The 27,198-nt window shown below is 42.6% G+C and overlaps 2 protein-coding genes across 2 annotated transcripts in view; both read right to left on the bottom strand.

The window, feature by feature from the left end:
• The window catches only part of LOC306642596 (uncharacterized protein), a gene marked incomplete at its 3' end in the record, with an annotated part of 34,855 nt that extends 16,178 nt beyond the window's left edge, over positions 1-18,677 (bottom strand). The window contains exons 1-3 of the mRNA XM_079108390.1: positions 18,562-18,677; positions 15,436-15,489; positions 10,317-10,367 (exon numbers count right to left, since the gene is read on the bottom strand). Of these exons, the coding sequence (XP_078964516.1) occupies positions 10,317-10,367; positions 15,436-15,489; positions 18,562-18,669 (213 nt within the window). The 5' untranslated portion in view covers positions 18,670-18,677. The remainder of the gene's footprint in view (positions 1-10,316; positions 10,368-15,435; positions 15,490-18,561) is intronic.
• SHC3 (SHC adaptor protein 3) overlaps positions 1-27,198 on the bottom strand; it is a 216,723-nt gene that overhangs the window by 75,546 nt on the left and 113,979 nt on the right. The window contains exon 7 of the mRNA XM_079109199.1: positions 20,632-20,758. Coding sequence (XP_078965325.1) covers positions 20,632-20,758 — 127 coding nt within the window. The remainder of the gene's footprint in view (positions 1-20,631; positions 20,759-27,198) is intronic.

Genomic DNA, 27,198 nt, shown 5'->3' on the forward strand with positions numbered 1-27,198 from the left:
TCCATATAGAAGAAGAAACAGTGCAGAAAGTTCTGAACTCCCCAATAATGGAATTCACATATACTGAAGTAGATGAAATCTCAAGTATGATTAATGAATTTAAAAGATCTAAGGAATAAATTAAAGGAGGGGAAAAAAAAAACAGGATCTGAATGAGCCTTTCACTAGAAAGACAGATTCTTAAAAAGAACCAAACAGAAATCTTAGGAATGAAAGGTATAATAAGACAAATAAAAGACTCAGTTGAAAGTTCCTAAAATATTTCTATCAAGGAAAACATGGAATCTCAGTTCGAGGATAAGATAGCCAGCCTTCAAACATTCAGAGGGCATTAAAGAAAAAATAAGAATCTGTGATGGTTTAGATCTGAGGTGTCCCTCAAAAGCTCATGTGGAGAATGCAAGAATTTTCAGGTGAAATGATTAGACCATGACCTAACTGGTGGATTTATCCAGCTATCTGGATTAACTGGTTGGTAACTATAGGCAGGCAGGATGTAGCTGGAGGAGGCAGGTCACTGGGGGTGTGGCCTTGGAGTTTATATTTTGTCCTTGGTTAGTGGAGCTCCCTCTCTGCTTTCTGGTTGCCATGTCTTGAGTTGCTTCCCTCTGCCACATCTTTCCATCATAATGTTCGTGTCACCTAGAGCCCAGAGCTATGGAGTTGGCCAACCAAGGACTGAATCTCTAAAACTATGAGCCAAAATGAACTTTTCCTCCTCTAAATTGTTCTTGTCAGGTCTTTTCGTCATAGAAACACAGAGCTAACTAAAACAGAAACTATGATCAGAACATATAAGAACTCTGGAGTTCTTATTAACAAATCAAACAATACTCATTAGCAGTGAGCAAGCAGTAGAAAGCAGGTTATTGTCATTGACGTCATATTCAGTGAAATAATAGTAGAATACTTCCTAAACTTTGAATGAGTCATACATCAAGATACCGGAAGCATATGGAATCCTAAATAGACAAGACATATGACACAGTATACTTACAATGATAAAAATCCAGAAGAATGAAGAAATTTAGAGGATACAAGAGTGACAGCCAGGTCACATCTCAAGAAAATCACTTAAAATAACAGCAAATTTCTCTGAAGGAAGTCTGAAGTTCAGGAGTACTTGGACTGATGTATTCTGAGTCCTGAAAGAAAAAGACTGCCAACCAAGATTGCTATATCCAGCAAAGCAATCCTTCAGAATCAAAGAAGAAATAAAAACTTCCAAGGTAAACGTAAAGGAATTCATGACTACTTATCTAGCATTGCAGGAGATACTTAAAAGAGTTTCTACACACCAAGAGAGCTTAGGAAAGAATAAATCTCATTAGAAGAATAGATCAGCAAATGAGAATTAGGATTGAAGTACACACTGCAAATAAGTAAAATGACAGGAAATAATACTTATCTCTCTACAATACCACCGAGTATACATGGTTTCAGACCTCAATTAATACAAATTGTCAGGTTTCATTAAAAAAAATTGGATCCAACTATATGTTGCCTGCAAGAAACACATCTCATAGATGAAGACATCCACCAGGCTTAAAGTGAAAAGACAAAAATGATGATCCATGCAAATAAAGCCTGAAAGCAAGCAGGAGTGGCTGCTCCAATCTGTCAAAGTGGACTTCAAAACCAAATTAGGTAAAGGGAACAATCCAACAAGAAGAAATGATAGCAATATTTATGCTCCACTTAGAGGTGCACCTGATCATATAAAACCAAATGCTATTTAACAAAAGACTCAGACAAATCCCAATACAATTAAAACAGTTATTTCAATACACCTTTCACCAATAGGTCACCCAGACATAAAATCAGCAAAAACAACTACAGAATTAAAACATACTATGGATCAAATAGACTTACAGGCATCTATAGAATATTCCATCCAACACAATGTAACTACACTTTCTTCTCAGCTGCTCTTGGAACTTTATCCAAATAGAACACATCTTGACCACAAAACAAGTCATCATAAATGAAAGAAAGGATGATGTGATTTGTTGCATGTTATCAGATTGTAATAGAATGAAGTTAGAAATTAACAGCAAGAAAAATACAGAAATTAAACATGGAGATTCAACAATACACTTTTGAATCATGACTGAGTCACTGAATAAATAAGGGGAGAAATTTTTAATTCTTAGAATCAAACCAGAATTTAGAAATATAACATACCAATCTTGGTATACAGTAAAAGCAATTTTAAAGGAAATTTTATATCTATAAATGCCTATGTAAAAAATGAGAAAGATCCCAAATAACCTAATGGTATGTCTCAATATCTTAGCAAAATAAGAATGAACCATTCCCAAAATGTAGTAGAAGAAAAGAAATATAGTCTAAAATCAAAGTTAATGAAATAGAGACTAAAAATACAATGAATGGACCAATGGAGAGTTGGTTTTTTTGAACAGATAGCAAGATTAATAAACCTGTATTCAAACTAACAGAGAGGAGAAGAGGTCAAATTAATAGAGGTGAAAGGAATATTAAAAACAGACAATCAATGGAATCTAGAGGATCATTAGGAAACTATTTTGAAACTTATATTTCTAATAACTTAGAAAACTTTAATAAATGAATAAATTTTAGACACATATGAACTACAGAAGTTTTCACCAAGAGGCTATAGAAAACCTAAGCCACAATAACAAGCAATGAGGTTAAAGCTCTAATAAGAATATTCCAACAAAGAAAATCTCAGGACAAGATGGGTATACAGCAGAATTCTTCCAGACCGGTAAAGAAAAATGGCCTATGCTCCTCAAGTTATTCTGGTGAAATAAAAAGAGAGGGAACATTTCAAACTGATTCTATGAAGCCAGAATCACCCTAATGATCAAAACAAGGTAAGGACACTCCAAGAAAAAAACTATAGACCACAAAAAAATAGTGACATTTATGTAGAATGAGTAGTCTGGGGAGTTAATGTACAGTTAATAGTGACAAATTGCATGCTTGGAATTTCTGAGGCAGGCAGATGTTAAGTTCTCACCACACACACATATAAAGGTGATGGATGTATTACTTTGTTTGGCTGTAGTCAGATTTGACCCTACATCAAAATATCACATTAAATCTAGGTGAGGTGGTGCACCCTGTAATCTCAGCTACTTGGGAGGCTGAGGCAGAAGGGCTACCGTTTCAGGGCAGCCTGGGAAACTTAGTAAGACCTTGTCGCACCAATGAAATTTGTAAAGGGCTGGGGTGTAGCTCAGTGGTCGAGTGCCACTGAGTTCAACCTCCAGTGCTATTGAAGAAAATCACTTTGTACATTTAAAATATTTACAAGTTGTAGTTTAAAAACAAATATAAAAGAAAAAAGAGACGGAGAATTCCAATTTCCTGAAAAGGAGTGGATCTACTCAGGGCTATACTAATAACATAATCAAAGTTGAAGATTTCCATTCAGTCTTTTCACCTAGTTCTGATGCTTCGTTTTCACATGAAAATGGGAAAATGGGGGGCATGATGGTACACATCTGTAATTCCTCGCAAATCTGGAAGCTGAGGCAGGAGAATCTCAAGTTTGAGGTCAGCCCAAGCAACTGAGCAAGGCACTTAGAAACTTAATGAAAACCTTACTCAAAATAAAAAAAAATAAAAGGGCTGAGGATGTGACTTAGGAAAGTACCCCTGGGTTCAATCCCCCCAAAAATAAATGGAAAAATGGGGTGAATTCTAAATTGTTGTTTTTTTAAGTCCTGAATAAGATCCAGAAATACGAATGATGTGAGCACAAGAGTAATATCCAAGGGCCTGGGGATGTGGCTCGTTTGTAGAGCACTTGCCTACCATGTGTGAGGCCTTGGGGGTGGAATATACATATTTCTCTCATAGATGAGAGAGAAGGAGAGATAATCCTTTACCTGTTTGATACTCTTTCACATGATCTTACATACTTGTTCAGCAAATAGGGGTATAGTCAATCACCAATCAAAAAGGAAGAGGAAAATATGAATCCAACTGTGATCTAAATCCAGTCACTCAGGATGTAGAGTCCCTCGTTTAGCCAAGGACAATCTCAGAATGAGAGTTCTTTCCCAAGTCTCTAATGTTCTATAGCTAGTCACATCTCCAAAGTAGCACCTCCTGTTATGTATGGTTTGGTATGAGGTATCCCCCTGAAAACTCATGCAGGAATGTTCCGAGGGTAAGATGATTAGGTACGAGATCTATAGCCTAAGCAGTGAATTAATCCGTTAATGGATTAATAATTTCAAAGAACTACTGTACTTGGAGAGACAGATAGGCAGCAATAGTCTGGAAGGAGGAAGGAGGTCACTGGGGATATGCCTTTGGGGTTGATATTTTGTCCCTGGTGACTCATTTTCCTTCTGTTTTTCCAGTCCTCAGTCATATCCTTCTACATGATATTCTACGGAGCAATGGAGTTGACCAATCATGAACTAAACTCTGAAACTGTGAATCCAAAATAAACTTTTCCTCCTCTAAATTGTTGTTATTGTTTCAGGTCTTTTCAGTCACAGTGACCAAAATCAGACTATTTTAGTCAGCTTTTTCACTTCTGTGACCACAAGACCTGACAAGAACAAATTTAGGGGTAGAAATGTTTATTTTGGGGCTCACAGTTCCAGAAGTCTCAGTCCATAGATGACCAACTCCATTCTTTGGGGCCCAAGGTGAGGCAGAACATGGTAGAAAGATGGTGGAGAAAAGTGGCTTAAGATATGGCACCAGGAGGCAGAGATACCTAAGCTCAACAGTACAAAGCTCAACAAGGCATTGCCCCCAATGATCCATCTCCTTCAGCCACACCCTACCTGCCCACAGTTACTAACCAGTTAATTACTAATCACTGATTAGTTGAAGACTCTGATAATTCAATTCATTTCCCCTCTAAGTTTTCTTGCATTGTCTCACACATAAGCTTTTGGGGCACCCCTCATATCTAAACCAGAACATTCTGCCTCAGACTTCATGCCCATTTCACAATGAAAAATACATTTAGATAATTTCCAAGAGTACTCCTCATAGTCCTAAACAGTTCCAGGATTGCCCAAAAGTACAAGTTCAAAGTCTCCACCAAGACTCAAGATAAACTCTCAAGGTAGCCCTTGTAAAAACTAAAGCAAGTTACATATATCCAAGATACAAAGGCACAGAGCATATATTTCTGTTTCAAAATAGAGAAATATGGGTAAGAAAGAAGGGATTGGGACCAAAGGAAGACCAAAATTCAGCTGAACAAACAAGTCTATAGCTCCACATCCAGTATCTACAGTACATGGCATGATAATATTCTCACCATAGGGCTTGTGTAGATCTGCACTGTAGCCTTGTTGGTGGCAGCCCACATGACCTCTTTCTGGGCTTCTCTTTGCTTGATTCCTGCAGCTTTCCTCAGCATTCATTCCATGTGACTGACAATCTCTTAAGCTTGGAGGTCTGCGGCAACATCCACTTCCTTCTTATGCGTTGCTCTCTCAGGGGCTGCCTACTGGGATTCCAACCCTGCTACTCTTTGCCTGGCCTCTCAGGCATTCCTCTGAAATCTCAGTGAAGTCTCCATGACCACCTAGTTCCAGTGTCCTGCATTCCTGCAGAACCAGGACCAGGTGGTTGACATTAAGGTTTGCTGCCATCTTGAGCAGTAGCCAAGGACCATGTAGCCTGGGACCATGGCTGCAGTAGCCTCTGAGTGACTGGGTATCTGAGTACAGTGAAACAAATTCCCAGGCACCCCCTGTACAATCAGAGGGCCCCACCTCTGGTCTCTTCTCAAAGGAATTTTTAGTTTTATACCTCCAAGCCTGACATAGGTATGGTCTTGCAAATTCCTGAGATGCCCTCAAGTCATCTTTCCTACTGCATCTGAGTAAACTACTTTAGCATCTCTTTAGTGGTTATAACTTCTTTAACAACCACAGCTTCCTAAGCTCTGTTTTTACTCACAATTTTCTGGTCAAACTGCAAGTTTTTCAAATCTTATGCTTGCTTTATGCTCCTGATTATCACAATAAACTTGGCTATAATCCCCTGAATTCTATGCTGCCTTGAAATTTCCTCCACCAGATTAATTAATTCATCACCTTAAATTCAGCTTCACAGAAAGGCTCAAGACATGGGGAAAATGTAGACAATTTCTTTGTCAGACTGGTAATGCAATCAGCCTCTAATCCAGTTTCCCATATAGTCTTCTGTCTCTGAAACCTCATGAGCTCCATCTTTACTGTCCACAGTCCTACTGGCATTCTTTGAGATCCCATCAGAATCACCTATTAATCTCTGCTTACAACATTGTAAAGCTTTTCAACCTGCATCTCTATACGTTTCAAAATCCTCCCTCCCCTGCAAACCAGCCTCAAAGGCTTCTGAATCACATGGTCAGGTTACTCGCAGTGGATGACCCCCCTTCTCTATAACAATTTCTGATTCAGTAAGCTTATTCAATGCTGTAACTAAAATACCTGAGAGGAACAACAAAGAGGAGAAAAAGTTTATTTGGCTTACAGCAAAGAGGAGAAAAAGTTTATTTTGGTCAGGTCCATGAACAGCCAACTCCATGCTCTGGACCCAGCGAAGGCAGAATATATGGTGGAAGGGTGTGGCAGAGAGGAACAACTCAGGATAAGGCAACCAGGAAGCAGAGAGAGCTCTGCTCACCAGGGAAAAAATATAACCCCAAAGGCACATCCCTAGTGACTAATTCCTCTAGCCACACCGTACCTGACTACAGCTATCAAACAGTTATACACTGATTAGGTAATATCTCATAATCTAATCATCTCACCTCTGAAAATTCTTACATTGTCTCACACATGAGCTTTAGGGGACACCTCACATCAAAGCTATAAACACCATTCATATATATATTTATATATATATATATATGAATGGTGTTATATTTATATATATATATATATATATGAATTAAAGTCATAGCAGCATAATTCACAATAGCCAAGTTATGTAACCAGCCTAGGTTTCTGTCAACAATGGATACAGATGACGTGGGATATATACATGATGGAGTTTTATTCAGCCATAAAGAAGAACAAAATCATGTCACTTTCAGAAAAGTGGATGGAACTAAAAAAGGATCATGTTAAGTGAAATAAGCCAGACTCAAAAGTTGAGGGTCATGTTTTCTCTCATATGCAGAAGCCAAGAGAATTTTAAAAGCAGGATCTCATGAAAATAGAACACAAGTAGGATAGAGGAAGGGATCAGAGGCAGAGAGGAAGGAGGGGCAAGGAAGATATTAGGGAATGAAATTTATCATGTACAAGTATGAATATGTCACAACAAATCCTTTGATTTTTATATTATTATGCCCTAATGAAAAATTTTTAAATACTTCTAGATGAGCCAAAATAACATGCAAACATTCATAAGCAGGAATCATCATGGAAACAAACAGTAACAGCAGCAAGACACCATGACCTAGCACTGCAGGGTTTCTGCAACCCCAAAGTGTCACAACCCTTGCAGTCTTTTGTTTGTTTGTTTGTTTTTTCTGTACTGGGAATTGAACTCAGGGCCTTGTGCTTGCAAGGCAAGCACTCTACCAGCTGAGCTATCTCCCCAGCCCATACCCCTTGCAGTCTTGAGGACTCTGCTTGCAGTCTAAGGAACAACAAAGCTTCAAGGCTTCCTGGAGCACACAGAACCTAGTGCTGTCTGAATGAGGACTAAGGTACTTGAGAGTCTCAGTAAGAACTTCTAGAATTCTGACTAATCTGACTGTTAATGGTCGAGACATTCATAGTAAATTAAAGCTTCCACTTGGCCTAAGGGAGGAAGGATAGAAGTTTGGAAAAGGCCCTTCCCTGACTCCTTCTAGGAGGAGGAAATGCTGGGTGGACACAGATTGGGATGGGCCAGAGGCAGACAGTGTGCACTCATGTTCATGGCAAGGTGGCCACAGGGATACAGCTAGACCTCCTCCCCATTCACACTGACTCGGAAATGGTGTGGACAAAACAGAGGTACGACAGATCATCGTGGCTGCAAATTCCTTGATATGACTGTCCTCAAAGAGGAGGTGTGTTAGTCATCATTTGTCACCATGACCGGGATAGCTGACAAGAATCACTTAGAGGAAGAAGTTTATTTTGTCTCACAGTTTCAGAGGTTCAGTCTAGTGTGGGTCAAATCCATTGCTCTGGCCTTAGGTGAGGCAGAATATCAAGGCAGAGAGCACAGTGAAGGAGAGATGCTTGTCTCTTGGCAGCCAGAAAGCAGAGAGAGAAAGAAGGAAGAGCCAGAGGGACAAGATAGAATCCCCAAAGGCATGCTCTGAGACACCACTTCCACCAGCCAGGCCACACCTGCCTGCAATTACCACCCAATAATCTATTCAAATGATCACTCAATCAACTAGACGAATGCACCAATTGGTTATGACTCTTGTAATCGAATCCTTTTACCTCCTCCATTAGCACAGATTTTGGGGAACACCTCATATCCAAACCATAACAATGGGCGTAGTTCTACTCTCCACGAATCTGAGCTACATGTGGTTGCTTTGAACAATAAAATACAGCAGAAGTGCAGCTGCCTTTCTCAGCACAAGAAGTTTCCACTTGTGGTCTCATAGAGCCCAGAGCTGCCATGTAGGAAGCTATACTTCCTTGACAGATGGAGGCACCACCTGGAAAGGCCCTGGGACTCCACACATCATAGAAGGACAGGCTGATGCAAGCTTCTAAACATCCCTGCTGAGTACCAGACATGGGAGTGAAGCTAACTTGAACTCTCTAGATCCAGATCTAAATTAGCAAAGTGGGTTTGTGTTCAACTGGTCTGGATGACAGTCCTGACTATAATAGGTGTGACCCTGCTCACCTGAGACAAATACGGGCCATCTGCAATCATCATAGAAAAGCTGCCTCTCCTGAGAAATGGTGGACTAGAATATTATGTTGGCAAGGAAGGCATCATGGGGACCACCCTAGGCTCATCAAGACCACCTGGGTCCCTTTTCTTCTATCCTCACAACTTTGTAATTACCTCATCTCTGTTCAGGAGTGACAATGTGACAATCATAAAATAGGAAGATATCTGTATTTGACCTGAATTACCTCACCTGTAGAAGTTCCCCTATCCCCCACCTAACCAAAAGGATAGTTCTGGTGATGGATGGTCAAGCTTGTCTGGGAGAGACGATAGCTATTACTGGTGGTAAAGTCTTGGTACCCTTCAATCTCAAGAAACCATTCAAAGGAAAGACAACCCGATCAATTCACTGCTTATCAGCCCAGGGGTAGAAAAGACCCAGGTGGAAAATTATCCTCACACACACACATGGGAATGAAAATTTTCACAGCCAGTGTAGGGTTCCATTTGCAAGGGCCACTGATCCCTATTAACTGCCTAACCCCTTGCTCTGCAAATACCCCTTTAGGAGGAATCGTGAGTCATAAGACATCATGCCAAAGAACAGAAGAGCTTGCAGGGTCCCTGGGGAGCAGGTCTCCATACTGTGGATTCATCTGCCCATATGGGTTGTCTTGAAAATATTTCCAAGATAGAGGGTTGCAAGGGGGGTGGAAAACAAAATGCTAAGATCTCATTCATATTGAAATTTTAAAATGGGAGAAAATACATGAGTGTGGTTATGAATTATAAAATGATGGCAAGCCAACTGGAAAATCAGCAGTTGGTACATGGGGTAGGGGCCGGGAGGAAGTGAGGGGCCAGCTGGTAGTGGAAGGAAGTGGTTTGCATTGTTATAAATGTCAGTGGTGGTAGTTCTCATCAATGAGCTTTCGACTGCAGCTGTGGTTGTGGCACACAAGGAGATGCCCAGCATTTAAGAGCCACACAGCATTGGCAGCCCCACCCCCCCAAGTGTGTTATCATCCAGTGGGTCTTGGTATTGCAAATGAACCTCCCCCCTTTTCCCAGGCTTTGTGTAAGACCCAGGAGCTCAAAGTGGTATAAGGAGACGGCACCCTGAGCTTGGACACTGGGCTGCAGAGCTGGGCAGGGCATAAGAGGCAGCTCAGGTGGCTTAATCATCCGTGGGCACACACAGGTGTGTGTTTTCAAAGTGTAACCAGGGTCACTACCAGAGCACAGGCGGGAGGTGCTAGTGTGATAAGTCAGGTGTAGCCAACTGTAGCCATCTGGACACAGGTGTGTGTTTTAAGCTTAGCAAGTCCAGGAGCTCCTAAATCAGTCAGGTGACACTGCTACCATTGCAATCTCAATTATCCTTCATAATACGATATGACACATGTTCATTTTGGCAAAGGAACTGAGCTAATGAGGAACATCTGGTACAGTGTTAAGCCTGGCTGTACATAAATGAGCGATTATGTGGGTCAAGCATCACTTACCTCTGCGATTAACAGGTCCTTAGCTACATAAGCAACGTAGTCTGTTGTGTCCTGTTAAAGAAAAACAAGATATCTGAATCACTCATCACAGGGAGAGGCAACACCACAGGGGTACAGCACACCAAGCACAAGCTGAGAAGGACTCAACCCATCACACAAGAATCAAACACTGGCTACACAACAGCCCAACCATGGCAGGTTCTTGTGATGCAGATTCTGACTCAGCCTGTCAAGGCAGGGCCTGAGCTTCTGCATTTCCAGACACCCTCCTGGTGCTGATGCTACTGGTCCCCGTTCACATTTAGAGTAGCAAAGATGCAAGGTGCCGCTTCTCTGCATGTTGGAGCTTCTGGGAAGCTTCCAACGCTTTGATACCGGAGTCCTATTGCCCAGATAATTTAACTGGTATGGTTGTGAGCCTTGAGCATCAGGAAGTTTTTAAAGTCCCCAGATAATATCAAAGTGAACCTAAGCTGAGAACCACTGCTCTCAGCAATGTCTATACCCGGGACCCTCAAAGTTGACTTAGTGTCAGAATCCCCTGCAAGTCTTGCTACAACAGATTGCTAGACCATACACCTGGAATTTCCCTCTGGTGGGCCAGGTGTATGACCCCAAAACTGGATTTCTGACAAGTTACAGCTGCAACTGGGCTGGGGACCATGCTCTGAGAAGGACTGGTCTAGAAGAAAACCAGAGTAGAAGGATGTTCAAAAGTTGATTGAAAACATCCCCTCTTGGGTGATTGAGATAAGATAGTTCTTTTCTTTTCTTTTCTTCTTCTTTTTTTTTTTTTTTTTTTGGTACCAGGGATTGAACTCAGGGGCACTCGACCCGTGAGACAAATCCCCAGTCTCCTATTTTGTATTTTATTTAGAGACAGGGTCTCATTGAATTGCTTAGGGCCTCATCTTTGCTGAGGCTGGCTTTGTAGTTGCGATCCTCCTGCCTTGGCCTCCAAAGACACTGGAATTACAGGTGTGCACCACCACACCAGGCAAGATAGTTCTTTTATTTTTGGACATAAATAATAATTTTATTCCTTTAAGATATTTTTAAAATATAAGGTCTATTTAGAAGTCTTGTCCTTCCTTGTGAAATAAGACTTTCCTCACCTGCCTTTTAAACCAATGCATAGAGAAAAACAAGACTTCAAAAGTATACTGAAGCAGCCAGGTACAATGGCTCACACCTGTCATCTCAGCGGCTCGGGAGGCTGAGGCAGGAGGATCACAAGTTCAAGGCCAGTCTCAGCAACTTAGCAAGACCCTGTCTCAAAATAAAAGTAAAAAGAACTGGGGATGTGTCTCAGTGGTTAAGTGCTCCTGGGTTCAATCCCAAGTGCCAAAAAAAAAAAAAAAAAAAAAAGAGACTGAAGCACCCATGTGCTTTGCTAGTTTCTAAAAAAGTAATAGGAGGAGAAATTGTCATCTTAAGTCTTGAAAACCAAAACACTTCTCTTCAGAGACAGTATTTTCAACATCAAAAAAAAAAAAAAAAAAAAAAAAGAATCTCAGTGGAGTAACTGGTAATGGTACTCTCACATTGGAAGCTATTACCAAATCTTATTATTTCAAAGGGCTTCAAGGTGATTCAGCTACTGGGGAGGCTAAGGCAGGAGGATCATGAGTTTGAGACCAGCCTGGGCAACACAGCAAGACTCCTCAGGAAAGAGAGAGAGAGAGAGAGTGGGGAGGGGAGGTGGCTTTCAAGTTGATTGATCAGTTCCTACTGTCGTCAGCTCCTGTCAGGGTTCTCTATGGTGACCTCCTCCGGTCACTGTCTACGAGCAGAGGGACATCCCTTATCTCTCAACAACACTCTAGAAAATGCTGCGATGAGAGAAGGGACAAGGGAGCAGGTGTGTGTGGAACAGGCATGGGTCCCTTCCTTGTATGCACCCACCTCCAGGTGGTGGGTGGTACCAGACACTTTCCACACACCACCCCCTGCATCTCACAGCAACCCACCACACCTGCACAAGCTGGAACTCTTCCAGCAGAAGTTGAGATAATGGAATGTTACCCTGGGCCACTCTCCAGGGTGAGGCTCATCGAAGCCACTTCCTTTTTCTGTTCATTGGATTTTCACAGACTGCCTAGAGAAGCCAGTTGGATTGGCTTTTGCTCACTTCTATCCAGGAGGATCTGGTGAAGATCTGAAGCTACTGGCAAAAATATATGGATTGCAGCTCATAATCAGACTCTTCCTGGCTTCAAGAGATGTGAGTGTTGGAAGGGTCCTTGGGAAACCCTTAAGAACATCTTAGCATCAGTGTTGCTCAAACTGAGGACCACAGAACCCTAGGGTGTGTTCTCCAGTGTTTGAGACGTTGCCAGGTTTGGGGGTTACAATTTCATATTTTCCTTTCCATGATAATCTTAAAACCTAATTTGATAATATCCAGGAACACTTACATGCCACTCTCACTGCCTTTGGCATACAATTTCAATGCCAAGATTGCAGTTGGGTTTCCAACATTAAGGGTGCCAGGTTTTTAAAGAATTTGAAAGAAAAGAACAGTCAGAGTAGATGCCTTAAGTCCCACTTGAAGTAATTGCTGTCACATTTGGACATAATGATGCACAACTGCAGATTTTGCTTGAATAGGAGAAAGTAGTAGAAGAATCAAGTCATCCTTACACCGATGGCAGGAGGGAGACACTGAATTCAACGGCTTCTGCCCATGGCAGTGAGTCTGGCAGCACATCAGGAGCACAGATTTAGTTTCAGTGAACTTTGTCCATCACCATAAATTCAAGTTACTTGAATGTCACTGGCTTTACAATGTTTATTTGTATTTAACTTCCAAATTTGATTGGAGTTTAGAGTTCAATAAAAAGTATAAACATAAGAAATCTATTCTTGGATTTTTGTACAGATTCAGATAACAAACGAATTTGAGTCAGCACTAATGGTAGATTCAAGGAAATACTTTAAAAATAAAATTCCATTCTAGTCTAAGAAACTCTACTCTGGCTCAAAGTTGGGAGAGGAAGGCCAATAAGAAGACCTGATAAGTATCTCTCAGATGATCAGTGCTCAGCCTGGACATGGCTGTTCTGATTCCAGTCTTGATCTTTTTCTGGAATAGTACCAGAGTGTATTAGGATTCAAGCAATGTTCTTGACATCACCCAACTACCAGTGAGCATACAAAGTTCCAAAGAAGGGGCTGCAAAGTACCTATTCTGTACTTAGACTCTCTGAACCTGGTCATTACTCTAAAATTCTTTTGGTGGTATTTTAACATTGCTTATCATAGTAGACTGTAATTATTATGTGACTATTATTATTTTTGGAGAGGGGTTAATAATGTTTTTCCAGTCTGTCTCATTCGATGTTTATCCACCATTTTCCTAAATAACACATAGATTTAGCAGGAATATCAGGACTAGAACCTAGAATTCTTGGTTTTATTTAAATTATCTACCAATAATTATAATGTGCTAAATTGTGGTTACAATTCAATTTGTAATGAGATCTCATGCACTGTCTAACATGTATTTGGAAAGTATTTGGATTGGTTAAAATGGAAAGTAACTAGGCTTTCCTGTCCTCTGGGATCATGACATTTTCTATATTAGACAAAAAAACACAACAAATATAAAAGTTATGGATTACTTTAAGTATCAGTAAATAGTTCCATTTATTAAAATGAAAAAATTATAAGGAAACTTGAAGAGAAAAAGTCCATAATCATGTGTACATCCTGGAGAATAAAATAATTTTAAGACAATTTGAATCTGGTTTTCCAGGATCTTGGATATTTGTATCTCCACTCAAAATATCATCAAGACAAAAATTAAGAAAAGTTCCTGAAGGAAGCTATTGATGCAGTTAAGTAAGATATCTGTCCTTTAATTTTCTAAACTGGGTTACATTTACATTAGAAAATGTTTTCGTCCCCTGCACAAGGAAGGAAACAAGGAAAAGAAAATTATGGTTCCAAGCATCATATTGGTTAAGCAATTAGACAACCACTGCCAATTACTTAGACCCAGAAAAAGGCAAGGATCCTGGTCGAGATATGTGTTGTGAGTGCTTTACAGGTAGGTACACAAACTTACACAGACAGGATCCTAACAAATGCAGTGTGGGAGCGTCTCTATGGAAGACTTCCGTGTTCTAACACACATCTCAATGAGGGCTTTCATGTTACATCAATTGTGGGAAATTGTCAGGATTTAGAAAGAAACAAAGGCACAGCAAGAAGGAAAAAAAAGAAAGGAGAAAAGAAAGGAAACCACTGTGGGAGAACTTTTAAAACAAGACTTTAAGTATTAACAAGAGTTAATGGGATGTCACTGATGAACTGTGCTCTGGTCATCCTTGGTCAATTAAGCAAAGCTGTAAGGGCAAAGATCCATGTGCAGGGTGGGCAATCCCTTCTGCCACCAAGTGTCCTGGGCTCGGGGTCTGAGGTGGGGTGCTGGAAAGTAGTGGGGCCCAAGACTCTCAAAGCAGTTACACTGGTCCTGGCTAGAGCCGACAATGCCAGCCATGCCTGCCCCTGACAGCCACCACCACTGGACAAAGAGAATCACTGCTTCTTGGTTGTACTGAGATCTGTGTCCCTATTATTCTGTCCTTCGGAAACATCTAGAATCTGCAGCTGAAATGGCTCTCCTGATTGATCTGACGTCCACTGTGCCAGCAGCAGTTCTATAACAAGGTTACCAGGTAAAGGAAGTAGGAAGATCATCAGGAAAATTCCCCTCCCAGGGCGAGCTGCAGACAGGATCCCCAGCATTAAGATAAGAAGTAACACGCCAATCACAAGAGCTACCTCAGGGAGAGAAAAAAAAAAGCAGAGAGCAATGAGGACCCCAGCAACTCTGAAAACTGGCGCAGGGTGCCATCTGTCACCTCTTAAAAAGGCCAAAGCTTCCAGCATGTCTGACCACTTTGGGCTGTGAAATAAAAATGAACAGCAGGTCCTTGTCAAGGTTACCTCCCCACAAAGAAATGACAGTCAAGAAGAATTTCTAAAATTTGAGAGGGGAGGTAGTTGGCTCACAATTAACTTTTGTACAGTGTCATGGGGGCACACTTTAAGTAAGGGTCCCTTCTTGGAAATTCCCAACAAGAACAAGAGGAACAAGTCCAAGGGCACTTACCGGATCGCCCCCAGAGGCGAAGGAGATGGACAGCATGTGATGATTCGCTATGATCTGCCGGGCCCAAAACAAGAAATGACACATGCTGTTATCACCCTTTCCGCATCCTGCAAAATCCACCCTTAATTATCAGGTGATCCAAATTGACAAGTTTTCCTGAAAACTGGTACCCATATGAAAAGAGCAACTGTAAAAGTAATGGCACTAGATCATCTTTCATGAACGTTCACACCCAGATGGCTGCTGTCTAGCTGGCTGGTCTGAATGACTTCCGTTAAGTCCCCCAGCAGCTGTGGAGTGGAACATCAGAATTCCATTTGATAGGTGAGGTGGCTGGGGCCACAAGGGCCACAAGACTTCCTCAAAGTAACTCAACTGATAATCAAAGACCTGTGTTGGAACAGCCTCTACCCGCCAGCCAGGGTCTTAAGGACCACACCTTGAGAAGGAAAAAGTCACACATGCACACCAAAACATTGCAATTTAGGGTTGCTGTTTCCAAAAACACCAGGACCCCCATCACAGATCCCACAGCTAGGATGGGAGGAGTGGCCCATCCCTCTGTCTTCATGCTGTTTGTACTGTGCACATACAAATGAGAAAGCCAGAAACAAAGATTAAGAGTCGGTGCTATCTAGAGCACGCTCGTAATTTATCAACTTAAAAACCAAAGAGGACATTCCAAGTTAATTTTAAAATGAGAAATTTCCATTAGCTTTATAAACCGCAGCATACTGTGGAATTTAGTAGACACTAAATAAATTAGAAGCTGCCCTAAATTTAAAAAGCTACATAAGTCTTCAATGCTATTTTTATCTTTATAAGACAATGCAATGACATTGAAGTACATTTCTGAGGGTGGGGAAAGAGCTCTCATCTCCAGCCCAACACAGCAGGTTTGTTTCTGCACAGTCCCTCAGGCCCTTGTCCTCAAGGGCGCAGGTAGAATTTACACTGCTACATTTGTGCCATCTGAGGGATCTTGCCAAACGTGCTCCTGTAAAACTCGAAATATAATCAAATTATATCAGATATTTACTTTTAAATGCCTACTTTCGTTTTTGCCAATTGCAAAACTTCAGGATATAGGAAAAATATGAACATATAAGTTACCATAGGACAGTGAGGCTGGCTAAGTAACCTGTACCCAAGCCCCAGGTGACCCAAGCTAGTAATAATCACCCTAGAATCCTTCCCTCGGACCACAGGTAGAAGGAATGGTGAGGAGATAGCTAGGACTGCCAAAGTTTTGAATTCTGCATGATTAGCTTCTGTGTACTTAATTTTTTGCTTATGACACAGCTCTAAAACTGGGGTTTAGAAATTAAATTGGAAGGTAAGATTTAGCAGGGGGAAAGTAAAAGTCATATTTGATCAACATGATGCATGATCATTATTGTGTGACTGAATCTAACTCCCTAGAGTAACAGAAAAATTGAAAAGAGGAGAAAGAAAATTAGAGTTAATTGACTCTAATAGATATAGCCTGTGCTTCCACTCTGAGGGCTTTATCTCCATTCTTCTTCTTGGAACTCGGGAGAGTGGGGTACTGCCTGTCTGCTCTCTCTGGACAGAGGAGGAAGGATCTCACTACACTGTCCTCAATTTGCTGCATTTGATAATCAAAGTCAACTGGAAGGGAGTCCAGAGTCATGGGCTTTGCCTCTGCTTAACCCACCACAGACTGCACTTTGTCATCTGAGTGGGCAACACCTGGGTGTCTGGAGCCCACCCACCCAACCTAGGGGCCAGAAGATAGGAAACAGACAAATCCAACAGATGGAGCAGCGCCAACGGCAGCAGTAGCAGCCTCTTTTATTTTATTGAGGTGGGGAAGGAGGTAAATGGAGGGAGAAGCTCCCATAGAATTGAGGGTATAGTCTGAACATTCCTGGAAACAAAAGCCCACTAGGAGTAGAGAAGGTGAAGGGTATGAGTGTAGATGGGATGCAGGGCTGAGTGGACCAGCCTCCAGAAACAGCTCAGGCAAAGGTGGAGCCTCCCCAACAAGCTTCAGCCGCAGCCTCCAGGGCTAATTACCCAATCCTCAGCACAGGGAATGTAAAAAGACTCAGGAGCGAGAGTGGCATCCAGTTATGCCCAAACAAAGCCTGGGTGTGGCTTCTCATGTCTATGCTGAATCTAGAATTTTTTCTACCTCTAGGGTAGGAATTGGAGGAATAAATGAAGCTGAGGATGCTGCTGAGTCCACCTGAGGCTGGGGAGGCCAGTAAACAGAACTATGAGTAGGAACACCAGAATTGGAGTGTTTTGTGCAGAGGTCACATTCAATTTCCAGCTCACCCTGCAAACACTGGAGGCTTAGCGGGGCAGGGGAGGCAGAAACATTGCTGTCACTTAAACCATGACAGGCCAGCCACTTCAAAGTTGATAAAATAAAATGTCGAGTCCACATCTGCTTTCCTACTCCACAAACATTTCCCCCTCCACCTCATCTGACCTCCAGAATCTCCTGTTGGTAACCAGGACCACTACTCATTTTTCCAACTGAAGAAACTTATGATAGATCAGAGAAACATCAAAGACAGACACTGCCCAGGAACACAATCGTCCTAAATGGAATTAGCCTTAATAAACATGGCTGTGCTGCGCTGCTCAGCTCTGAATTCATCCATTCTGTTTGCGCCATGGATATGCCACATCTTGTCAGCCCTGCAACACTATGAACTAAGATGCTCCAAAATAACAAACCACTAAGGAAGAAACACTACTGTCAATCAGACCATCATAGGCTAGCCACTTCACAGTTGATTAAAAAAAAAATGTCATCTATAAAATCCAAGAAAACGTGGTTATAAAGGGCTAGGACATCAAGAGACTTTTGCACATACATCACCTGTTTTCACATTGCAAATGAAAGCAACAATTTCTTCCACTGTCTTTCAAAAACAACAACAACAAACAGTTACTTATAGCCAAATTAAAGAGAACCAATGTCACCCACCATTCTCTTGGTGACTTCTCAAAGTGGTCAAAATTCATTGCCTTGTCAAGATTTCACACAAACATGTTCTATGTGGGTCTGGTGAAGCTACAAGCAGGAAGCCATCGGAGGACCCGCAGATGGGGCTCTTGGAGGGCAGGAAGGCCTGAGTAACCACACACCTGTTTGGAGTCAGGCGTCCGCAGGTTCAGACTGGCGGTGGAGATGGTCAGAGAGATGCTCATCCCTGCAAACTGAAGGTTGCTCTTTCCCAGGATGCTGGACAGCATTTTGCTCGGAGGCTGTGAAATCAAAGAGCATTATTTTAGCCTTTTATTTACAGAAGACCATCCTGCCGGGCCTCTGGGTTGACCTTGTCTGCAGGGGTGGAGACCCGGATGTCAGCCACCCCCCCCCCCCCCACACACACCCAAGCCCTCCTCAGACACTGGAAGATAGAGATGAAATGCATGAGCTAAGAGGAGAGAGCCGACGCTGACAGGGACACTCTAGAATATGCAATGTGCACAAGGAGAATCAAACTCCTTTCAAGGAGGAGGAAAGCAGACCAGCATTGGGGATTATAAGCAATCTCCAAGGATGGTGAGAACGTTGGTCGCTAAGAGAATAGCGCACAAACCCTACCACACAAACATCTTCCAGGTCGGGCTCATGTAGAGGGTCCAGCTAGAATCCCATGGCCAGGACCCAGCCCAGGATGGACAGACACGGGCTGGCTATACCTGGCGTCCCCATCCTTGCAGGAATCAAAGGACTGAGTTTCCCAGTTGGGTGCCTTCTCCCCAAGTCCCTGGACAAGCATTGTCAACACTCATTGCTCCATCCTTGGGACCCACCCAGCCTTTCGATTTGAAGTAAAATACTCTCTTTCCAAATGCCAATTAGTTTCTAAACAAGGCATATCCTTTTTTTAACTCTGGAAAATAAAAGGAAGTGACGAAGGTCAAGGTTTTCTCAAGCGGAGTCGGCAGACTGTGAGGCCTGCCCTCCACCGGCTGAAGGTAGAGCCACGGAATGCTCCGCAGGCTGGGTCCATCCCTGAAGTCAGGAACCGAGGGCCTTCTCTGTCTCTCAGCTGGGCGTACCCTATTTAACTAGCCAATCAGAATGGGTTTCAGTGTAGGATTTCTACCCAGAAATGAATTGTCTCCAAAAATGACCTTTTATGGAAATTTCGTACTGGTAAAAAAAAAAAAAAAAAAAAAAATCCCTCTTCTGTGCTTCTGTGCTTGCCTTAGGGGACACTATTCATGGCTGCCCTGATTCAGTTTGCCCAATTGCAGCACTTTGCTTCCCAGATAAATGCTACTTCTTTTGATCTCTGTGCTGGTTCTTCTCTTTTTAAGTTAACACTCCTGAAAAAGTTATTTAAAAATAGAGAGGTCCAAGGCCCACCTGTGAGATTTGGGTCAAGTGTACCTTAGGTGAAGCCCAGAAATTGGCATTGCTTCTTCCTCTTCCCACCAAGAGAACCATGAGGGTAACCCAAGACCTGTTAGCACCACCAACCTTTGAGAGATGAAGTTCCCTATCTCGGTTCTCGGACCCTCCTGTTTATGTCATCCCAGTTCTCTGCCTGAAACCTGGTTGATCTAGAGGTGCATGAATGTCCCCCAGCTCTGAAGACAGATACCACCTGGTGCCCTAGGAAGAGCAAAACCAAGCTGGCAAACTGCCCAAATGATCTGGGATGGAGATATGCGCAGCCTCCAGGGCAGATTCAGGTTCTTAAATGTAGCTTTTCCCACAATTCAGCCACACAGCAGACAAACAAACAGACTCCAAAGCTGTTAGGCCACCAAGGCCAATAAAGCAAAAGGGATGCTGGCAGCCAGTGGGAGCTCCTTGTAGCAGGATGTTGGCGAATTGTAATGACAAGGACAATGGGGCATTTGGAACCTGTAGCACAGATCTAAGGAGGTGACATATGGAAAAATCACATGGTTGCAGAAGAAACAGAACAAAATATTACAATGAAGTCGCTTTTTGGTAACCTTGGTTACTATCACTATAGTTGCAAAAAAATATTTTCTACACATTCACAGCATCATCCATATGTTGGCATCCATCTGTGGTTTCCTGGGCCTCAGCCCAGCACGATCAGGTGTCTCTGGGCCCAGGAAGCCCTCTGATGAACTGGGCCTGATCAGAGTGCAGCTTGGGGATGTAGTTTTAAAAGAAAGTGTCATCAAACGCAGAGTCTGCCGCAAGTGGTGTCAGTCCCTACTCACCGGTCCTGGAGAGTGGGAATCTTGGAAGGACACTGCAAGTATTGCTTAAACCGGAGCTCAAAGGCTTGTCCAATGGAGCCAATGACATCTTGGGCCAGCCCGTCACAGCATTCCAGAATGTGACAAGCTGAGAGAAAAGGAGACACAGGCCAATTAGAGACAGAGGCTGGAGCTCCCCAGCTCCTCAGCAAAGAGCCCCTCCATGAAGACAGAGAGACAAAGAGGTGTCTTCCTCCTCCATAGTACATCCCAGCAGAAGTGCCTGCACCGTCATCTCTGGGGACATCTCTGGGGGCATCCCACAGCTATGGCAGTAGACATTCATTTTGTTAAGAGGCCAATGTCTGCAAAATTATAGGCTCTATTTTTAAATAAAGGATTTTGCAGTCCAAGTTGGTGGTTCTTCAATATCTTTAGAGTCTTCAAACCATCGATTCTAACCTTGATAAGGAAACAGCATTTGGAAGGAAACCTCAGCACAACTAGAGTCTGATCTTGCACAAATGGAGTCCCATTAAGGCCCCGTGGGTTTTAAGCAAAGGATTTAAACTGGTGTCTATTAAATGAATCTTCATCTATTCAAAAGACTTGGAGAAAGTTGTTCAGTTACTTTTCAGCGGGAGTACAAAGTAGATCACAAAATGCAGCCTCTGGAAATAGTAAGAAGCACAACGTTTTCCAATGATTGTAAAGGGGAGTTAGTCAATATGCCCATCTCAGCAACGTGCAACCTGCGTCCACACAAGACTGAGACTAGATTTTCATGCCACGTCTCAGGAAGGCAGCTTGTGAGAAAGAAGATATCAAAGTCAGGGATGCCAGTGGGTCAGAACAGCACTCAGGGCAGGGGAAGAGGCCCGAGAGGGCTTTTAATGGTTTGAGGGCAGGTGCCAGCAGGACAGCCTTGACAGCGGGACAGCGTGTCCTGATGTGAACCCTCCAGACAAAAGCAGGCTGAATGAGAAAGGAACAGGAGAGGGCCTCCCAGCCTCCGTGCTCGAAGAAAGTGCTACTTCTCCAGAGCCTCAGGAAATACTTCTACTCCCAGAACAGCATCCGTGGCACCCACCAGAAGGAGACACGACCCCTCTACCTGTCCCTCCTGAGGTGCTACCAGCCTGTCACCAGGAGCAGCATGCTGACAAAATGGCAGAGGCAGAGTTTGCCCTGAGCTCCTGCACTTGTCCCAACAGACCAGACCAGACTAGCATGGAGTCATGTATGCCAAATGCCCCAGACCATGCTGAAACTTTAAGGAAGCAGACAAATCCCAAAATAGATGGTTTTTCCAGAGAACAGGAGATTCCAGTTTACCGGAGCCAGTATAATAAGAAATGCCCTCTGTTTTAGCCCTTACCAAAAAAAACTTAATAATAAGTAACTTGATGCTGACCAATCAGATTTTTTTTCTTTTGTTCTGTTTCCTTGTTCCCACTTTACAAAACCCGCTGTTCTGCCTTGGCCCTGAGGGAGCTCTCCTTCTATTTTTAGAATGAGACATCCCCAATTCATGAATCACAAATAAATGAGATCTGTGACTAAATTTGTTGTAATTTTGTCTTTTGACAAGCATAACACACAGTCTTGTTACGAACAGGATAAAGGAATTCTCCCTAGAGAAAAATGACAGATGCCTATCACACTCCATTTTTCTCTTGCCAACAGTCACAATGTTTCTAGGGAGGCTCCTTCCAGAAGCTTCATTGATCCCCCAGCAAGGAGTATGGGTAGTTATTCCCAAGGGGTGACAGGGACTAGGGAGACATGGAATTGCACCCACCTTGCAGGAGAAACCACACAAGAAAGAAGCCTCATGTCGACAGGAAGTGGGCAGAGACCCCACCACCTCCACTCTCAACTGCACAAAGCCAGCCAGGTACTGGCAGTTCACCCAGAAGGCAACCCTGGAACCTCAGGCTGCCTCTCCCCAAGACTGCAGATGGACACAGGGAATTGTATTTGGGGGAAGAATGTGGGTGAGCACACCATTGCCTCTGACTGCAGTCAATCCCACTGGATATAGTAGTCCTATTTTAGTGACAGGCGCAGAATTCACGTACAAAGGTACAGGTGTCCTGGCGACCTTTTTAGGTTGATTATTGATCTTATTTTACTTTATTGTGGACATTATTATTAAGTATAGTCCTGGGTAGTCACAAAGCAAGCCCATAGGAAGCAACTGTCACAGTTACACGAGTTGTCGATTAATACAAATGGAAGCATTTTTTTTTTTTTTCAGGCTAATAAGGAAGTAGGAATTCAAGTAGACCTGAAGGAGGAAAAGCCAGAACACCATTGTTCCGCCAGCCTATCTGCTGGCTTCCAGTCATACTGGGTCCCCAAAGGAATTGGCTGGTGGAAACTTTGAAGAACCAGAAAATAAGAGTGGAAAATGTCAAAAAGTAGTCTTTTTTTAAAAAAAAAGAAGTCATAAGCTAACATTTGTAATGGAGAGCGAAGAATAGGATTTTTTTCAGGCAGTACACTCCCACCCCACACTGACTAAACTTCTATACACCCGAAAACATGGAGGCCTGAGAAGGGTGTGCTGCAACATAAGGTCAGGACACTTGGAGCCCTGCAAGGCCCTAGGCAGAAGGGCCCTAGCAGGACGAGGACAGGTCCTGCCAGTCTAAGTGACAGAGTGTGGCACAGCCTACAGATAGAGAGCAGGCACATGAGCTTCTAGGGCTTAAATCATGACTCGGTCCTGGAACCTGACACAGTTCCCAAGTGAATGGAGAAAACAATGTCATCGGCTGCTTGATCTGAGGATTTCTGTTGTAAAGTGGCCTTTATAAGTCCCAGAAACTCACTCCACATCCCAAACGAACCCTGGATGTCATGCCTTGAGCCTGGTAACTTCTCTGAGAGTTTTTACAGTCTTTAGCCAGAAGTCACATCCTCTAGCCTAACCCATGGGATCTGGCATGTGCATCAAAAGATGAGTCCCCCTAAGGGTGGTCATCCGACCTGTGTGGCACTGTTGAGCTTCTCATGTCCATGAGGACATGACAGCCAAAGGCACGGTTCCCAAGCAAGGAGAATGACGAGACAGACCCAGAGCATGGGGCCCAGAATTAAGATGTGAAATGATAGACAAGTGAAGAACATGGGTCAGGGGGCCAGCAAAATGGAAGCACGGCATGTTCCATCTCCTTGGGGGAACCTGGTCCTTTTGCTGGTACTGACAGTCAGCAGGAATGTCATTCACCTACTGTGGAGCACATTTGCCAACATTAGTCTCTCTCTTGTTTAGCCCTGGCCAATAATTAAAGTCAGAGTCGCCCTCCAGGAGAGCTAGTCCAAACTTTGTGGCTGCACCAAAGACTACTGCATCCCTGACATGAGTCACCGGAGAGCAAGCTACTAAGCTGTGAATGTACTGTGGCTCTTGTAACCACCCAGAGCATGCAGCATGTTTCTCCCACAGGGTGGCCCTCTGGTAGTCATACAGATGCCTTCCATTTACTGAAGAATGGTAAGCATCAGTGGATCAGAAGATGGGGCCCAGCTGCACCCCAATCCATTAGAATTCTGGTTCACATAATTCACATTTCTTCAAATAAGTTCAAAGGCCAATGACTGCCCATGTCCATTAATGATCCAGGTCACCTGCTTGCTGAGTGGACTGTGGGTCAACTGGGAACCTCCAGTAACTAGCGTGCAGCTGGTTCGCATGATCACGATCTCAACAACCTGCCTGACACCTCCTCTACTGGTCAGGATGGGCAAGTTATGCTGCAGTAACAAACAACCACTACAATTCTGGCTGAAAACAACCCTTTCACTCTTGCTCATTCATTCCTAGACAACTCTCCAAGGCAATTATCCTCAGTGATCCAGGCTTGCTTTTTGCCTTCTAATCCCTGGGTCTCAATATAAAGGCCTCCTCCACAACCTGGAGAAGAAAGAACCAGCAGGGCTTTGCACTGGGACTTCATGCTCCATTATTCTGCTGACAGCCTCTGGTACGGACCTGTCACTTGGTCCTGCTAAACAGGAAGACTGGAGGGTGCAGTCTGCTGTGAATTTGGGAGGAGAGAAAAGTAGGATATGGCAGTCCCCCTTATTCTTGGTTTTGCTTTCAATGGTTTTGGTCCCTGGAAAATTCTAGAAATAAACATTCCTGTTTTAAATAGGCCTTGTGCCTCTCCTGCCACTCTGCTCTGTCCTGCCTTGGACATGAGTCACCCCTTTGTCCAGCATAGCCATGCTGTTGAGGGTCATATTCAAGGGCCATATGGCCAGGGCCATATTCAACTAACCCTTCTTTACTTAACAACAACTCCCAAGCACAAGGAGTAGTGGCACTGATGATTCAGATTATGCCAAGGAGAAGACAGGAAGCACTTTTTTCAAGTGAAAAGCGTAGAAAGTTCTCAACTTAAGACTCCTGTAAGAACCAGTCTACTCTCCATGAAATTGTGAAGAAGGAAAAAAGAAATCTATGCTGGTTTTGCTGCAATAACTCACACTGCCAAGTTACACCCAGTGTGTGAAAAGGACTTAGTTAAGATGGAAAAAGTCTTAAGTCATAGGATTGGGGGCTAGTCTCAGTTTCAGACATCCACTGGGGGTCTTGGAACACACCCCATGGGCAAGAGGGGGTTCCATGTTTCTTTGTACTCACACCTACCAGTAAAGACCTTTTCGAGCATGTGTCCCAGATATGTGTGTTTCTTTATAAATTATTAATATGTGTCCCTGTGTTAATATGAATATAAAAACATTTTAAAGATATGTTTTATCTTTAAAAGTGATAAGCTAAACAAAAGTTTAACATGTCTTGTTGGCCCTATGAACATTACTGCATTGTAGTCAGTATCTCAAGACACATGACAAATATGGGCACAGTTCCTCATTAAGAACAATGGTTATAAATTTATTTTTACATCTTTGAAATACTTTAAAATAATTTTAATTTGGAAGAGTTGATATCTTTTCTGATGAGATTATTGTTTTTACTTTTAAAATGGACACCTATGAAGCATTCATATTGGAAGTCAATCTTACCAGCTTTTCTCTTTCTTTCCTGTTTGCCTAAGTTCCCATTGCTATTATAATCCCTGATTTATGGTTTCTCTCTGAGAGGTTTAGTTCAGTTAAAAATAGTTAATCATTTGATATAACCCATTTCTCAGTTCTTGCTCTTGTTAACTGTGCTTTTGAGGTCTGATCCAAAAAATCCTTGCCCAGACCCATGGCATGAAACATTTCCCTTGTTTTCTTCTACTAGTTTCTTGACAGATAACCCTTCTGTCAATTATGTCTTTAATCCATTTTAGTTGACTTTTATATGTGGAGAGAGACAGCAGCTAGCTGCATCCTTCTGTGTGTGGATATCCAGTTTTTCCAGTGATGACTTTTGAATAGACTATCCTTTCCCCAGTGTGTGTTTCTGCACCCTTATGGAAAAGCAGCTGGCTGTGAATGCATGGATTTATTTCTGGGATTTCTACTCTGTTCCATGGTCTATGTGTCTGTTTTATGCTCAAACTGTGCTTTCTTTGTTACTGCAACATTGCAGTATAATTTGAAGTCAGGTAGTGGGTTGCCTCCAGCTTTGTTCTTTTTGCTCAAGATTATTTTGGTTATTCGGGGTCTTTTGTGATTCCATACAAATTTTAGGATTGCTCTTTTTTTACTTCTGTGAATATCATTGGTGTTTTGATAGGGAATCTATAGACTTGATTTTTAAAAATTGAACTCATGGAAGGAGAAAGTAGAATGGTGGACATCATGAGTGGGAAGTGGGTGTTCTGGAGAGGAGGGATGGAGAGATGTTGGGTAAAGGATACACAACTACAGTGAGATAGGAAGAATACATTTCCAGAGATCTAGTGTACAGCAAGATGACTACATGTACAGCATGATGACAAAATATTGTATTATTGAAAAATGTAAAAAAGGAAAGTGGTTGCTATCAAAAAATAATAACTATGCGAGGGTGATGCATGGGTTAATTAGCCAGATTTAACAATTCCATAATAAATATCTATAGTCTTCCCTTAGAATATGAGGGGGATTGATTCCAGGATCTCCTGAGGATACCAAAATCTGAGGATGTCAATGCCCCCATAGAAAGTGCATATATTTACACACAATCTGCACACATTCTCCCTATGCTCTAGATTACTTAACATACCTAACACAATGTAAATGCTATGCAAATAGTTGTTATATCTATTTTTACATGTACTATTTTTATTGCATTGTTATTCTAAATATTTTTGGTCTGCAATTCTGAAGATGTGGAGTCCATGGATACAGAAGGTCTACTGTACTTCTATTTTAATGTACAACATGATGAAATCACAATGCTATCCATTAATTTAAAAAGTAAAAAACAAAAGCTTTTAAATCTAGTTAATGCAAGATTTGAATCCACTTCCTGAAGCCACTTGATTCAAATTCCTCAGCACGCCAGGGTGGCAGCAACGTCTTAAGAGCTCCTGATCGCCCATGCCCTTCACTGAGCCCACTCTTCCCCATACCTTCTGCGGCAGGGCCACCTGACACACACACAATGTCTCCTGAGTCACTGTGCCTTTTCTATACTATGTT

The sequence above is a fragment of the Sciurus vulgaris genome (assembly GCF_902686455.1).
Source record: "Sciurus vulgaris genome assembly, chromosome: 13".
Lineage (NCBI taxonomy): Eukaryota > Metazoa > Chordata > Mammalia > Rodentia > Sciuridae > Sciurus > Sciurus vulgaris.